This window comes from Sinocyclocheilus anshuiensis, unplaced genomic scaffold (assembly GCF_001515605.1).
Source record: "Sinocyclocheilus anshuiensis isolate Anshui unplaced genomic scaffold, SAMN03320099.WGS_v1.1 scaffold86, whole genome shotgun sequence".
In the NCBI taxonomy this organism is placed as follows: Eukaryota; Metazoa; Chordata; class Actinopteri; order Cypriniformes; family Cyprinidae; genus Sinocyclocheilus; species Sinocyclocheilus anshuiensis.
In genome coordinates, this window is record NW_015547662.1 from 3,405,940 (window position 1) to 3,423,748 (window position 17,809).

The 17,809-nt window shown below is 34.9% G+C and overlaps 1 protein-coding gene across 1 annotated transcript in view; it reads right to left on the reverse strand.

Annotated features, from left to right (window-relative positions):
• The window catches only part of LOC107702380 (bifunctional heparan sulfate N-deacetylase/N-sulfotransferase 4-like), a 67,463-nt gene that overhangs the window by 35,692 nt on the left and 13,962 nt on the right, over positions 1-17,809 (reverse strand). Inside the window, exons 3-4 of the mRNA XM_016504681.1 lie at positions 7,377-7,464; positions 5,856-6,010 (exon numbers count right to left, since the gene is read on the reverse strand). Of these exons, the coding sequence (XP_016360167.1) occupies positions 5,856-6,010; positions 7,377-7,464 (243 nt within the window). The remainder of the gene's footprint in view (positions 1-5,855; positions 6,011-7,376; positions 7,465-17,809) is intronic.

Below are 17,809 nucleotides of genomic sequence, written 5' to 3' on the forward strand. Positions count from 1 at the left end.
AGAGAGAGAGAGAGAGAGAGAGAGAGAGAGAGAGAGAGAGAGTAATAAACACCAGTATTGGACGCTACTTTAAAACTGTAGCATGCTTTGTAATCACAAAAGTATTTCTCTGTTGTCTGTTAATTTTCACACAATAAACGGTTACACGGTTTAGAATTATTTTACTTTTTGTTTAGATTATTAATTATAAACAAATTATTTTTATGATACATATTTTAAGATTGAAAGTCTGGGTCTGCAAGTTTTTTGAATAAACAAATCATGTTTAAAGTGATTAAAACATAATTAAACTTGAAATGATACATTTACACTAAATACAAAAAAAAAACAAAAAACAAAACTAGAATACTAGAGTTAAAAACAAAAATGATGATCAGCACTGTTTAAATTAAATATTTTGCTATAAAAACATACCACCAGAGACTTCAAGCCATGAGCAGAGGTTTGCATCTGTGAATCATTTGTGACCCTGGACCACAAAACCAGTCATAAGGGTAAATTTTTGGAAATTGAGATTTATACATCATCTGAAAGCTGAATAAATAAGCTTTCCATTGATGTATGGTATGAAAATCTGGAATCTGACGGTGCAAAAAAATCTAAATATTGAGAAAATCATCTTTAAAGTTGTCCAAATTAAGTTCTTGGCAATGCATATTACTAATCAAAAATTAAGTTTTGATATATTTACGGTAGGAAAGTTACAAAATATCTTCATGGAACATGATCTTTACTTAATATCCTAATGATTTTTGGCATAAAAGAAAAATCGATAATTTTGACCCATACAATGTTTATTATGGCTATTGCTACAAATATACCCCAGCAACTTAAGACTGGTTTTGTGGTCCAGGGTCACATTTCTTTTTTTATTCGGTTCACTTACATGAATCATTTGAATGAAGTGAGTCACCAAAGTAAATCTGACTCTAAAACTACAAATGAAAGACAGCACATTGTAGGAGAGCTTTAGGAGAATGTGTATGATTCTTGCCACAGATCTAAAGCAAACAATGTGATACAGAAACTGTGATGTATTGTTTTGTTACACTGCAAATACTATTGTACTTGACAAAGTCGTCTGTTTCTGTTGAAAAATGTAGTTAAGATGGTAGTTAGTTTTTGCACAAAATATTATATATATATAAAACACACCCACTGTAAAAAAGATATTACGCTAATCTGATTTCTAATAATTATATTTCTCAGTTTTCACATTAAAAGCCATTTAAAGTTAACTGTAATATAAAGGCCTCTTTATAGATAAAGATGAAATGATTGAAAATGATAATGTGGGGGAAAATAAACAACAAAGATATTAATTATATGGATAAATCAAGCAGTAGCTTTATGAAAAAGACTATTGTTTTCAAAAGAGCCTTGTTAAAATTACATTTTAGTCACATTTTAATGCAAACTGCATTTGCATAAAAAACTATTAGCTAAACTGCTCAAGCCGTAGCGCATGACTCAAATTATAATTTAGCTGGCGGTTATGTTTCCAGACAGAGACTGTGCTTGTTTGTGACTTCCAGCAGGGGCACTTTACACTCTGTAGTTTATCACTCACTCCGCTCTTCACATCACACGGCTGTATTTCTATTTCTACAGCTGTCTAAGTGACAGTGATGCTAATACACAGCCTAACAATACAGATGAAGTCTAGATAGAGACAGCTAGTGAGTATACAACCATCTACAATACGTTGCTGTATACTGGGGGGAGGGGGGGGGGGGAATTCACAAAAAAATTATATCTCGATATGTACTGGGATTTTTTTTGATAATTATAATTAAACAATCTTTTGCTGAGTGTGTTTTTGTGCCGGTACCTTGACTGGTTTAGGCCTCTCATGGATAAATAAATAGGACACTAAAACCACCAGTAGGTGGCAGCAAGTCCCTGTCTTAATGAGTGATTAATTGAATCATTCATCCAAGCAATTTGTTCAAAACAAATGATTCATTCAGAAATGAAACAAGAGCTTTTGAATTGAATTCTTTATGAATAGATCATTGAATCATTGACTCAAATGATTTGTTCAAAAACAGATTAATTCAGGAACGAAACACTGCAGTGTTGCTCTAGGATGCACAAATGCTCTGCTCCAGTTTTGTTTTCATTGGTGAAACAGAAAAAGCAGACAACTTTGTGTCTAAAATGTAACTCACTCAATATTATTTTTTTGTTTTTGAACTGTTTTGTATAAAATCAATCTCATTTGCGATCGTGCTCATGCACTGAATGCACTGATAATGGCACTGTTGCATGTGTGATATTACTAAATTATATCATATCCTATAAATATACAACATATACAACACACTATACATGGACATGTTTTGCCTTTATAACGAATTATAGGCGCACTTTAACTGCATTCCAATAGGCTTCATCACACAGTGAATGTAAGTGTAAGTAAGTGATATACTCAATAATGTCAGCTCACATATCATTAAAACAACAGTTATGATATTATTGCAAACAATAAATATCACAAACCCCTATACATAGAAATATATAAATATGATTTTTTTGTAACTCATCATTGAAGGAACAGCTCACACACAAATGATAATTTGCTCAAAATGTCCTCACCCTCAGGCCATCCAAGATGTAGATGAGTTAGTTTCTTCATTAGAACAGATTTAGAGAAATTTAGCATTACATCACTTGCCCAAAGCATGCAGATTTTCACTTCACAAGACGTTAATTGATGGACTGGAGTGGTGTGGAATGGATTACTTGTGAAACAAACTCATATACATCTTGGATGGGAGTGAGAGTGAATAAATTGACATTAAATTACATTTTTGGGTGCACTATTCCTTTAATACAAAGTGTAATTCCGAGAGCAAAAGACTAAAGGACACCACAAGTGCACGAGTGGCACTGCACAACACAGTGGATGGGTAGTTTACTTGCATGACAATTTACTTGTTCAGTGGGTCGTGCAGAAATCCTCTCTAACGGTTCAGCTGCAGTGTTTGGCTTCCAAACAGCTCATAACTAAATAAAACAGGCTGTGTGACAATGAGGAATGCCAATGATCATGCCATCTTGTGCCAGCATACAGCTAGATTGTTTTTCCTTGAAATTCTCTCAGAAATCTGAATATTTTTGTCATGTCTTAGTAGAGCATTTCTGATTTTTTATATATTATATATAGGACAAATATCTTGTCCATGTTATAGATAAGGAAAGTCAGTCAGGGAATGATAAGGAGCAGAAGAGTGGAAGGGATCAGGAAATGGAATGAGCCGGATTTGCACTTGGGTCGCTTGTATCAATTTACAGTATGCGTATCACTCTGAAATACATGAAGGGTAAATATATGTGTCAGAGTATTACATTCTGCTAGAAAAGTGTCTTTGAGTGTGACATGAGAGTGCTGCTTCACAGAAAAAGGGGGACAAATAAATGCAGGAGTGTTACTGAGAGATAACTAAATGAGAGCACACACACACTCACACTCACACTCTCCTCCGTTTATGTGTAGGTTTCAATGATTCTGTCAAAATCACAAGAGGCACTTCTCTATTTGAGGAACAACTGAAGTCTCAAAGCACCTGTAAAACACGCATAATTAGTGTTCATTTTCTCACAGTAAATGACACGACTCGCTGCCGGGCTAATGGTTCCTTAGGTGAATGAGTATTTCGCTGGATATGATAATACCCGGATGATGGTTTTGTTCAGTGATTGTACGGGTGAGTAAAGGGTGTAGTTTTTCTCACCAAAGCAAAGTCTTTGTTCAGGATCATTTGTTCCATCAGAGAGGATTCATTGTGGAAGAGATGAGGCTGCATATGACTCCACATATGAGGAAACCACCAGAACAGGGGGGGGGGTGATATTCACAAAAAAATTATATCTCGATATGTACTGGGATTTTTTTTGATAATTATAATTAAACAATCTTTTGCTGAGTGTGTTTTTGTGCCGGTACCTTGACTGGTTTAGGCCTCTCATGGATAAATAAATAGGACACTAAAACCACCAGTAGGTGGCAGCAAGTCCCTGTCTTAATGAGTGATTAATTGAATCATTCATCCAAGCAATTTGTTCAAAACAAATGATTCATTCAGAAATGAAACAAGAGCTTTTGAATTGAATTCTTTATGAATAGATCATTGAATCATTGACTCAAATGATTTGTTCAAAAACAGATTAATTCAGGAACGAAACACTGCAGTGTTGCTCTAGGATGCACAAATGCTCTGCTCCAGTTTTGTTTTCATTGGTGAAACAGAAAAAGCAGACAACTTTGTGTCTAAAATGTAACTCACTCAATATTATTTTTTTGTTTTTGAACTGTTTTGTATAAAATCAATCTCATTTGCGATCGTGCTCATGCACTGATACTCAGGAAAATGGCACTGTTGCATGTGTGATATTACTAAATTATATCATATCCTATAAATATACAACACAGAGCCTAGGCTATACATGGACATGTTTTGCCTTTATAACGAATTATAGGCGCACTTTAACTGCATTCCAATAGGCTTCATCACACAGTGAATGTAAGTGTAAGTAAGTGATATACTCAATAATGTCAGCTCACATATCATTAAAACAACAGTTATGATATTATTGCAAACAATAAATATCACAAACCCCTATACATAGAAATATATAAATATGATTTTTTTGTAACTCATCATTGAAGGAACAGCTCACACACAAATGATAATTTGCTCAAAATGTCCTCACCCTCAGGCCATCCAAGATGTAGATGAGTTAGTTTCTTCATTAGAACAGATTTAGAGAAATTTAGCATTACATCACTTGCCCAAAGCATGCAGATTTTCACTTCACAAGACGTTAATTGATGGACTGGAGTGGTGTGGAATGGATTACTTGTGAAACAAACTCATATACATCTTGGATGGGAGTGAGAGTGAATAAATTGACATTAAATTACATTTTTGGGTGCACTATTCCTTTAATACAAAGTGTAATTCCGAGAGCAAAAGACTAAAGGACACCACAAGTGCACGAGTGGCACTGCACAACACAGTGGATGGGTAGTTTACTTGCATGACAATTTACTTGTTCAGTGGGTCGTGCAGAAATCCTCTCTAACGGTTCAGCTGCAGTGTTTGGCTTCCAAACAGCTCATAACTAAATAAAACAGGCTGTGTGACAATGAGGAATGCCAATGATCATGCCATCTTGTGCCAGCATACAGCTAGATTGTTTTTCCTTGAAATTCTCTCAGAAATCTGAATATTTTTGTCATGTCTTAGTAGAGCATTTCTGATTTTTTATATATTATATATAGGACAAATATCTTGTCCATGTTATAGATAAGGAAAGTCAGTCAGGGAATGATAAGGAGCAGAAGAGTGGAAGGGATCAGGAAATGGAATGAGCCGGATTTGCACTTGGGTCGCTTGTATCAATTTACAGTATGCGTATCACTCTGAAATACATGAAGGGTAAATATATGTGTCAGAGTATTACATTCTGCTAGAAAAGTGTCTTTGAGTGTGACATGAGAGTGCTGCTTCACAGAAAAAGGGGGACAAATAAATGCAGGAGTGTTACTGAGAGATAACTAAATGAGAGCACACACACACTCACACTCACACTCTCCTCCGTTTATGTGTAGGTTTCAATGATTCTGTCAAAATCACAAGAGGCACTTCTCTATTTGAGGAACAACTGAAGTCTCAAAGCACCTGTAAAACACGCATAATTAGTGTTCATTTTCTCACAGTAAATGACACGACTCGCTGCCGGGCTAATGGTTCCTTAGGTGAATGAGTATTTCGCTGGATATGATAATACCCGGATGATGGTTTTGTTCAGTGATTGTACGGGTGAGTAAAGGGTGTAGTTTTTCTCACCAAAGCAAAGTCTTTGTTCAGGATCATTTGTTCCATCAGAGAGGATTCATTGTGGAAGAGATGAGGCTTCATATGACTCCACATATGAGGAAACCACCAGAACTCATCGACATATTTCAACAACAGATCATCTCCATCATCTTCCTCCTGCGTACCTACACAAACAAACATTAGCTCATTAGCATATTGAGTATTTTTTGGGTCCTGTGGAATTTTAGAAAATAAACATTACTAAATTCCCCAAAAAATGTTACATTCCTAAAACGGCATCATGGAAGAACGAATGTCATTTCCATTGCAGTATCATTTCCACTACAGCTCAAATATTGATTTAGTTTAATAGCATTCTGTGGTGGAAATGATGGTGAGGGAAATATCATTTTGGACTAAAATAGATGACTCCTTTGTTTTGCTAAAGCTAATTTCATAGTAAGCATTTTATGTATCCTAAATACAATTAAATATTTTCACTTTTTACATAATTTGACAAAATTAGTTTTGATTAGAAATTATGCCATTTATTTACCTAGATTTTTTTCCACATCAAATATATATATATATATATATATATATATATATATAATGTGATTCGGCCGTAGGCCGTAGGTAATCACAGCGTGCCGATATACAGCCATATGTCACGTCTACTTGTGTGATATTGCGTTTATACAACAGTTTGACGGCACGAGTGTGTAAATATATAAGAAAAACAACAACAGAGTGTCTTTAAAAACCCTTTTGTGCAGAACTGCTATATATATATATATATATATATATATATATAGATAACAAATTATTATTTCATATTTTATCATAAAGTCTTAACAAACATACATAACAAAAATAACTTCGGTCCCACAACGATTGGGTGATCTAAATAACCTAAAACTAAAACCATTAAAAAAAACATTTTCATCACTTGAAATAAAAGATACATTTATTAAAATATGAATATATATCAATACACTTAAATGTATTTTATTTCAGCTAATTGCCATGGCAACATTTCTCATTTTCATTTAGTTTAAGTTGCAGTACTAAAATAATAAAAGATACGCTAAAACAAAAAAAAACTATACATATTTTAAAAACCCACCAAAACTAAAACAATTATAAATGAATGAATAAATTAATAAATAAAACTTTAACTAAAATTAAAATTAAAACAAAATATAAAAATGAAATACAATTCAAAATATAAACAAAAACTATAATAGTAACAATAATAAAATAACAACGGTCCCTTCCTGTCTAAGTACTAAGTGGTTTTTGACCAGAATAAGCTACAATTTGCAAAACTAATCAGTGACACTAATATAAACTTAATTTAGTTATCCACACAAACACACTCACACACACTTCAAAAATAGAACATGTAAACTCTAACATGAGGAACCAGAGAAACTTCAGAGTTCTGTTACCATGCCAATCAGAATATTACAGAATGCCTGTTGGCAGTTATATTTATAGCAACGTAATCAGGCATGTTACAACAAATCAGTTAAAAACATACACAGTTACCTGTATGGAAGAATTTCCCAGAAAATCCCAGGTTAAAGGTGAAGTTAGAGATGTACGACCTCAACATGTTCTGTGTTTCCAGAAGAGCCTGGAAGATGAAAACGTCCAACATTAGAATCTGAAGATTACACTGAATAATACATGTCCATTTATCCATTGTATATCAATCAAGCATAATACACATCACAATACTGAACTCTTTGAATTAACATTACGTGGTAGTATATGTGTGCACGGTCTGTGTATATGTGTATAAGGATGTGATCGATCTTTCCGGGATGAGCAATGGCATTTGGATCTGGCAGGTGCCTCATTGCAGCAGTTCCAATAAAACAGTCGCATATATTTCTAGCCTAAGACACCATGCAAATACAATCAATATCTGTCTGACGACTGACAGTGAGTGTGAGCGTGTGTGTCACTGTTTGGTAGGATATATGGTAATATCGCAGAAGGCAGGAAGGGGCGTGTTGGCTGACTTAGACGGTGTCATCAAGTCATTACTCACAGAGCTCGGGAAGATATGCTGACACACACTCCGGCACACAGGCAGACACACACGGACGGGACCCAGGAGACAGGTGTAATATATTAGATTTTATCCTCCGGTGAGAGTGTGGCAGTTATCCCTGATGACATTTTGGTAATTAATTCCATTTACATTCAACTAAACAACAGCAACAAAATCAGCACAGGTACTCGCGTCCTGGTAATCCAATCAGCTCACCCACGTGTCGGTGCACCAGTCTATGTGCGTTTTGCATCTTAACCTAATAAAGTGGCATTTTGATCGAGCACTCGTTAATTTAAAATGATCTGCCCTCACAAGCGACTGTCTTCTAATTCAGTGTTCACGTCGTAATGTGATATTACTAAAACTGAGGCTTTTGGTGAGATGCCTTTCTGAATAAGGAATGGAGTGTGTTACGTGTTATGTTATGTTCCTGTGGCTCAGTGGTAGAGCATTGCGTTAGCAGCGCAAAAGGTTGTGGGTTCAATTCCTAGGGAACACACATACTGGTAAAAAATGTATAGCCTGAATGCACTGTAAGTCGCTTTGGATAAAAAAACGTCTGCTAAATGCATAAATTAATTATTAAATTATGTGTCTTACAGGAGATTCGGCCTGATGTTTGATGGCTCATGGCTCTGAACGCAGGAAGAAAGGTAAGGCAGTGGAAAACATGAACCTGGGAGTAGGTTAACCCTACTCTTGCATCCAGGTATCTGTACTTGTTTTTGTGATGTGATCATATAAACAGGAAATATCCATATGTATTTAAACATATGGCAAAAGGCCTATATGTACACAAATTATCAGTAAATTTCACAAACAATTACAAAGAAATGGCAAGTAACACATTGAATTAAATGTGAAATTTTGAAGTAGAAAAACTGAAATAGTATTTTCTTGTAAAATTCATTCAAATAATCTTTGTTTACAACTTTGAAAAAAAAAAATATATATATATTTTTTTTTTTACAGTGTATGCTTTTACACTGGCCAAAGTATTTTTTGTTACATTTGAAGTTTTAATGACTTCTGTGGCAAAACATTAGATTTGTTCCAGCAATATATTTGAATTAAAACTAGTTTATTGCAGCTCTGTTTGTATTCTTTGTCATTAATAAAAGTGTTTTTTCAGGCAAATATTTTTTTAATGAGATTTGATAAAAGTTATATATTTTCATAATTTACCTTAATAATTATTTATAATGTTTGAAACAAAAGGTTTCAAGACTATTGGTAACATATTTGCTTTTTTTATGTGATTGACACAATTTTTCTATCATTTATACAATATCAATTTATATATAATATAAATATTTGTAAGTGTATTTAATTATTAAAATATATAATACAACCATATATAAGCAATTCAAATTCTCAGTCAAACTCTATGCGATTTAGATTAATATACATGTAAAATGTATTCAATTTTAAACACATTCAATAAATACAGTAAACAAAATAACATAACACATTATTATATAATAATTAATAAACAGATTACAGCTATGGAATTAAAGATAAGAAATAATTTATGTATTTTACTTGAACATTTTAATCTTACCTACTGACCAGAAGAAACTCCAGCCAATGAATATATAAAACAAACAAAAAAGCCTTATGTTTGTGGTTTTCTGTCATAGACTCTTAATTTTAATTTTAGCCAATGAGAGTCTCGTTTTATCCAGTGATGCCTTGAAAAAAAAAAAGTAGACTTTCACTTGTCTTCTGTCTAAGTTTCCTTGTATAGGTGACAACAAATGGTACCTCATCTTACCCTGCGAAATGTAGATGGGACGTATTCTGTTGCAGGAGTGAGAGGGAAGAGTGCAAATAAAAGAAAGAGTGGGAACCCATTTAACATTGATGTGGGAATCTGGGATATTGCGAATCTGCCATCATAAGATAAGAACGCCAAACCAGAGTGCAGGAGAGATGGGAGGGGAATGACAGGATGAGAGGAGAGAGAGAACCTGAAATAGATGACAGAAGGAAAAAAGAGAGAGACAGAGCTATTCTGGGAGATTTTTACAGACACAAAGTTTCTCTAAGCAAGCTGTGACATGCATGGTACACGCATAAATCGCAAAACTCTTCCAAAACGCGAATCTAAAATAGCAACACAAACAACAAACATATCGGAAAAGTTACCGAAAGTTCCTCAGCTCATTTCTACAGCCTGCACTCCCATCCACTGTCAGGGTCCTCTTGATTAAAATGCAACAAACTGAGCTAAATTAATTATTTAGCGGTTAGGTTTTAAACAGCTCTGTCTTAAATCAATTCCTTATGTTTACCGAGCACACTTCAAAAGAGTGTGCATGAATCATTAATGCATTAATAAGCCAAAGAAGCAGCTTCATAATGGCATCATAGTTCTGATGCTTCCCGTCAGCTTGGAGATTCAGTGTACGCTGTCATAAGAGCCTAAAATAATAATCTGTGTTTTGTCATTTGTTATCACCAAAACCTTCACATGCTTTACCCCAGTATGATATTCTTGTTGGTTTTGAGGTTACTGTAAGTTTTGACTCTTTAGGCTTGGACTACATTTTTATAAACCAGTCTTTTGGGTCTCACTTCAGCGGTAGTTTATGGTTAAAGGTGTCTGGTTATGGGGTTTGGCCTATGATTATTTGGTAAGAAGGCTGTTCTAGGACAAGCAAACATTGTAAATCTGGGAACCTTGTAGGATTTATCACGACAGTTTTGCACCAGGTGTGAATTACAGGGAGGTTGAGGGAGGACAGGGTGATCGGAGGATCTAATTAAATCAGAACCCCCCTCAATGGATGTCAAAACAAAAGATTTAAAAAGCATAGCAGCCTTATTTTTACATATTAAGTTTGAACAGTCTGTGAAACTTATTATAATTAATATATAATTTTATAACAATACAATATAATTTCATCCGCCTCTATCTTGACATTGCCTGAGCTGTCTAATATATAAATGGATGTTGATAGAACAAAATGTCAAGTAAAAATCTAGACAATAATCCACTCCACAGTGTCATATTCCGAGTAGAATTGTATGCCATGATGCATTTGCCACATGTCTCTATGACGCTTAGAGTATTGTTGAAAAAGTTTAAAACTTTTATAAATATGCTAACATTATCATTTATTGAAGCAGCATATGTTGTTTTAACCTCTTGAGACCTGGCAAAACATTTTAGGAAAAAAATTGTATTTTTTCATGTCATTACATTGTTTAGAGCATTAAAAAAATGTAAAAAAAAATTTTTTTAAATGATATTTCACTCATAGGTTATGCTACGTCCTTGGTAGAGGACATCGGGACTCACTAAAAAAAAAAAAAAAAATATAGAAAGACATGAATGAACATGCATAGGCAAAAACAATAGATTTTTTTTTAAATCACCAATACATTTTTAGTTTTCAGGATTTTTATTTTTTTTACCAAACTTTGTATAAAGATAATTCTCAACTATTTTATAACAGAATGATTTGATATGCCATTTTTCTTTATGCAAAATGTGTGTAAAATGGCCATAAACAGGTTTTCTCATTATATATAATGTATCTATAAACAAAATCTAATTTGCATATTAATGTGTTTTTGGGGCAACATGTAATGAAAAAAAGAAGTGTAATAATGAGAGTAATAATTGACAAGATTTTCATAATAATATATAATATTTCATAGGAATATTGAAATATAATTTCTTTCCCTGTTCATTTGTTGTGTCTCCCAAAATGCGTAATAAACATGCTTTTAGTCCCGGTGTCCTCATATGAGGACATGTATGAAATCAACGTCCTGTTTCGTAACAGAAAGTCATATTTTGATTTGAAACCCCATAACATATTCCTGAGATGTTGAGTTATGACACACAGCTTAAAATTAGTCAGATTTAAATGAGAATTACAAAATATTATCATATTTCCATAAGAGTGTCACTAAATTAATATCAGGCATTTTTGAAGACCAAGGAGAGGGAGTGGTCATGGTGAAACATCCAAACATTTAGTATCTCTGAAAAGCCCTGCATGTGCTCTGTACAGGACATCCAGACTTAAAACTGTGGCATGTACAGTCTCAGAGAAATTCACAAAAATATAATGTCCTCATATGAGGCCGCAGGGTCTTAAGAGGTTAAATGGCGTAGCTGATATCTTTGCAGCATATACAGATAATGAATGGTTTAGAATGTCCTCATATGAGGATGCAGGGTCTCAGGAGGTTAAAAAAGTAACCACAAACGTTTCAAACCTTCAGAAGACTAACCTTCACAGACTGTGTCCTGTGTCCTTTTTTTTTTTTTTTAGCAATATTCATGTTAAAAAATATGCTGCTTCAATAAATGATAGGGTTATAGATTGTTATTACACAACACTCTGGATGAGCTTTATTTTATACAAATCAAAAATGCCATAAAACATATTTCTGCATAATTAAAAAAAAATTTCTTACATACCCCAAGTGCATAAGGGAAGTATATATATATAAAATATACATCAACAAATATTTGAAACTTGTGTATACCAACATCAGCCACTAGCAATGGGTGTTTCTGCCAAGATTACGATTTTCATCACTTCTGTGGCCTGCACTAATCCAGATGCTGTGTCTGGATACTAGTGGCATTGGAAGCTTCCAGAAAACACACACATACACAAAAGCTTCAATTCCACTCTCATAAGCTACATCTTTGCCAACTTCAAATAGAGGCCGCACACAATTAAGCTCAGTTTTAAACTTATTGTCTTTGGTTGACCTAAAATGCCTTGGATGGACTGAAGTGGTAGAATCACTCATTTAAATTCATTAATCAGCTTCAGCCTCATTAGTAACCCCATACGCTCCGATCCACTGAGCTAGTAATCAGACAAAGTAATCAGAGTGTACAATGATACGGTTTCTTCAAGTAAAGTGCATTCTACTGACTTTTGCTCCACAGAAATTTAATCAGTACCCTTAAGACGTAATGGAGAGATGTATAATTCACTTGCTCAATACAGGTGTGCAGTATAAATGGACCGTTTTTATAAGACTTTTTGCAGAATTGTCTTTAACTGAAGGCAATGTTTAAATAAAAGATCAATATTATTGTATAAAATAGACTTCATTAATATAATGTTAGAGAGTTTTATAAAAAAAAAAATTTTTTTTGAAAAGTAATATTAAGGGACTTCTTTTCCTGGAGACAACACTATGTGACAATGGAAAGAAATTAATCAAACTCTTTGCCATTGCTGAATGTCAAACACTGCTACATGACAGAAACTAATGAAAATTGCATTTTTTATTTTATTAAATGTTAAGTAAATACTAAAAGGTAGATATTTAATAATAGATGATAAAAACATGTGAATACCAATCAAGCCTTTGTTACATTCATAACCATTACACCGCCACACAAATTCCTTCTAGGCAACATAGAAATTTAAAGAACTCCAAATAAAATAGAATTAATTTAGATTAAATGTTTGAAATGTTTACTCATTAACAAATGTGAATTATAAGTCTTACTACTTACTTAGTCCTCTTCGTCCCATGTGAGACATACAGTAAGGCCACAAATTTTAAGTCACCCCTTCATATTGAACGCTGTTATCGTATATGCACAATGTGTTTACAAAGTTTCTTCCACTGAATGACTGGATTGCTCATTGCTCAAATCCTCTATTACTGATCAGTGGTTTTTACTCATTGTGCAACGGAAGGTTAACAGAGACAGTCAGTGTGTCAAAGTGATATGCAAGTGCTTTCTTAATTTCACAGGCTCCTGTTGAGCACATAATATTATTCCAAACGTTTCCCCAAAACTACAATCAAATTTAATAATAACAGTAAGTTTATCAGTAAGTTTAGTGTTTAAATCCCCATAAAAGAACAGTGATGGGGAGAAAGGGACAGATCACCAGAGTTAATCAGATTGACTGGCTTTTATTAGACTGCAGAGCGAGCAAATTATGTTTAAAAACCGCAACCAAAGCTGTGCTTCAATTTATTACAGACACATACTGTATATAGATGAGCCTCTGGCGAGGGTTAAAAAACACACATCCGTATCAAGACCAGTGTGTGTTCATCACTTGTTCTTTATATCTTTTTCCCTTCAAACTCACTGTCCTCTTTTGGGTTTTTACATGATCTCTTCTTATCCCTCACTCTTTCATCTGAATGTTTCTTTATCTCTCCTCTCTTCTCGTGTCTCTCTGCTGACATTGAGGGCCGATCAGGGAGAAGATAGAGTGACAGAGATGCATGTTAATGACCTGAAAGCACTGATTGATTCCTCACAGGGGAGAGATAGAGAGAGAGGGAAGGAGGGAAAAAAGAGTGAAAGTGGTGGAGAGGAGGAGGAGGGGACCTGTTGAAATGCTGACAAATAGCTGAAGACATCTGGGCAGGCAAGAAGACGAACATGCCCCCAGAGAACGACAGAGAGAGAGGGACAAAGAAAGACAGAGACAGCCATTTCTAGAGTTTTGTTAGCAACATGTTCCTTAAATACTGAACTGACAAACCAACTAATCTATATCTATCTATCTGTCCATCCGTCCGTCTGTCTGTCTGTCTGTCTGTCTGTCTGTCTGTCTATCTATCTATCTGTCTCTGTCTGTCTATCCGTCATCCATCCATCCATCCGTCCATCCGTCCGTCCGTTTGTCCGTCTATCTATCTATCTATCTATCTATCTATCTATCTATCTATCTATCTTTCTGTCTGTCTGTCTCTCATCCATCCATCCATCCATCCTAGTTTACCTCAGGTATTTCATTTTAGGCTTGTGTTTAATGACTTTCTGAGGCCATAAAGCTCAGCATGGTCTGTTGCGGATCAAATCTGCTTTTCAAAGGCAGACTATGTGCATATGTGTACATGTGTGTGTGTGCACTAGGGGAACTGGGAAAGGCTCCACATGTAATATTTATTGCATCCATCCATCCATCCATCCTAGTTTACCTCAGGTATTTCATTTTAGGCTTGTGTTTAATGACTTTCTGAGGCCATAAAGCTCAGCATGGTCTGTTGCGGATCAAATCTGCTTTTCAAAGGCAGACTATGTGCATATGTGTACATGTGTGTGTGTGCACTAGGGGAACTGGGAAAGGCTCCACATGTAATATTTATTGGAAATGAAAAAAGAGCATGTGCATATACATGCCTATTAATCTACCGCAGTGAAGCCTCATTCTTAGATCTAACATGCCTGTTAGATCCTGTACCCACTAAATTACTGAAAGAGTTGTTACCTGTAGCAGAAGAACCGCTTCTCGATACCGTTGACTTGATTGCAAAGATACTATTTAAACTGAGCTGGATGTTGACATCACTGAATTCAATGATGAACTGTCTTTAACTGAAAAATGAGTGTTTACTATTGTCATTTTGCATTATTGACACACTATTTTCCTAATTAATGCTGTTCAGTTGCTTTGACACAATCTGTATTGTTAAAAGTGCTATATAAATAAAGGTGACTTGACGACTTAGATTACTGGAGGAAAAATACTACTTTTATGTCAGTTTTTTTTTTTACTTTGTGTGCAACTAATTAATTGCACATTTTTCTGAAATGAATCGCGATTATTCTATCTATTATTGCACATCTTCTTTTATATAGTAATTCAAAAATATCCAGTTAAATATTAATTATTCATTATTTATAATGAATATTCATAAATCATTATGTTTTCAAATTACAAGTTCAGAACAGGTGTAAATTTATGTGTATTAATGTACTAAGGTTGATGCCCTAATTGATATCCTTCTTTTTTGTTAAACATGATAAATATAGGTCTTTTTAATGTCATATGTGATAATTATATGTTAAAGATAGCATTGCCTTTTCTTCAATGTAGTTGGCTACTTTTTGTTATTTGTAAACAACTTTTCTAAAGGGTAGCTTGTCTATACTTTAAATGATATGCAGCTTGGCAAGTAGCTTCCCCAACACAGCTCATAACGTGTCAAGTGCGAGAGGACACACACGTGTGAGTGTGTTGTTGACGTGAGTGTGCGGCTGAAAATGAAGACAGCTGCTTAGCAACCTCCGACGCCCTTTAATGGAAGCACACATACACCAGCTCCATCTTACTCAGAGCAGAAATATCATTGGATCAATACTTTCTGAAAATAGGTCTGTTGTGTGAGTTTTTCTGTGGTTGGTCTGTATTTGACCTCCTGAAGCTCAGATTTAACATCGGACTGATGCTTCAGTTTCAATCTGCTCTAAAAGTGTCAGGTTCCCATGACTTTCAAACTACCAAAATCACTGCACTGCTCGCATTATAAAACATTCTTTCAGTCTATCGTCTTGTTAGAAAAGTGGAGAGCACACTACACAATCAAGCTTGGACGGGGTGCACAAATTACAAAATCTCTGACCTAGAGGTTTTCCTGTCCGGCAGAGTCTGTTTACCTACCAAAATATACACAAGAAAAGAGAAATTGCCACTGAATTTGGGACTTTGCCAGAAATGTAGTCTAAGAAACAAGTGACCGTCTAAGTTGGTGTTTGTTCACTCATTTTTTTTGCCTTTTTTTGCCATTATTTAGAATGGACTAATTAGATTGGACAGGAAGCAAAGTGGGAAAGAGGGGGATGGGATTGGAAAGAACCACAATCTGGTACTCGAATCAGGTCACCCAAAGTACAATTGCGCCACACGGTCTGCGCAAAGGCAAAAAAAGGAGAGAAGAAAAATGGCAAAAGAAAATATTATTACCAATTCCTTCACCTTCTCTCCATCATTGGCTGCAGCCATTGTTGTACATTTTTCTCACTGCAAGGTTATGCACTGATAATACCAAACATTAAGATTTCAAAGTGTGTCAAAATATCAGAATTCATCACTGAACAAATGCAATTAAATATGTAGCATAACTATAACCAAAAATTGTTACTTCTACATTTAAGCTAGTCTTATTCACAGACAGCATGAACCGCTCACAGTCAGACGCATATTGCACACAAAACTGGAAAGCACTTGCTCAATCTGGCAAGGTCTAATCCGACAACTTCCGGGAGTAAGGGCTCGCAGGGGGTTTTTATCAGTCCACAGGGAAGAGAAGTCATGTTAACAAGGTACCGGTTGATACAATGAGCACTTTAGGCCAGAATGTGCGATGACTATAAGTCCATACATATTTTCCGCTGGGTTTTTTTTTTCTGTGCAACAGTTTGTAAAGACTGATGCACATCAGAAAAATCTGCCCTTAATCAAGTAAAAGGCAGTTGGTAGAGTAGCTTTACATTTACATTGAGAAATGTAATAATAATAATAATAATAATAATTACATGTGGATTATTGTGATGTTTTTATCAGCTGTTTAGACTCTCATTCTGATGGCACCCATTCACTGCAGAGGATCCATTGGTGAGCAAGTGATGCAATGCTACATTTCTCCGCATCTGATGAAGAAACAAACTCATCTACAACTTGGATGGCCTGATGGTGAGTACATTTTCAGCATTTTTTTTTTTTCATTTTTGGGTAAACTATTTCTTTAACTCCCTTTAAGTCACTTTTTCTCTCTTCTGAAGTGTCTGTAACGGAAATGAGTGGCTGTTCTGTTCTTCTCTCTCATTTCCCTTGTTTTCTAACCCATATTTGTGTGTATGTATGAGCTGGCGTGTGAGAGGGAGGCTTCAGGAGTCACTTTGATTCTGCTCTCTGTCTCTGACTGAATGTGTGCAGGTATAGCTTTGATATTGTGATTCTGTTCGCTGTGATTCTGTCTTACAGTACATGTTGAAGTCAGTGTGCAGTTGAAGAAGTGGCAGCTTTGTCTTTAATCCTCATCTATATGCTGTTTCAAAGCCAAGAATCATACTAACCATGCAGACTCACACACACACACACACACACACACACACACACACAATTACCTGCTGTAAGTGTATTAAGGCAGCAAGATATTGCTAACAGTAACATCTCAATATTTA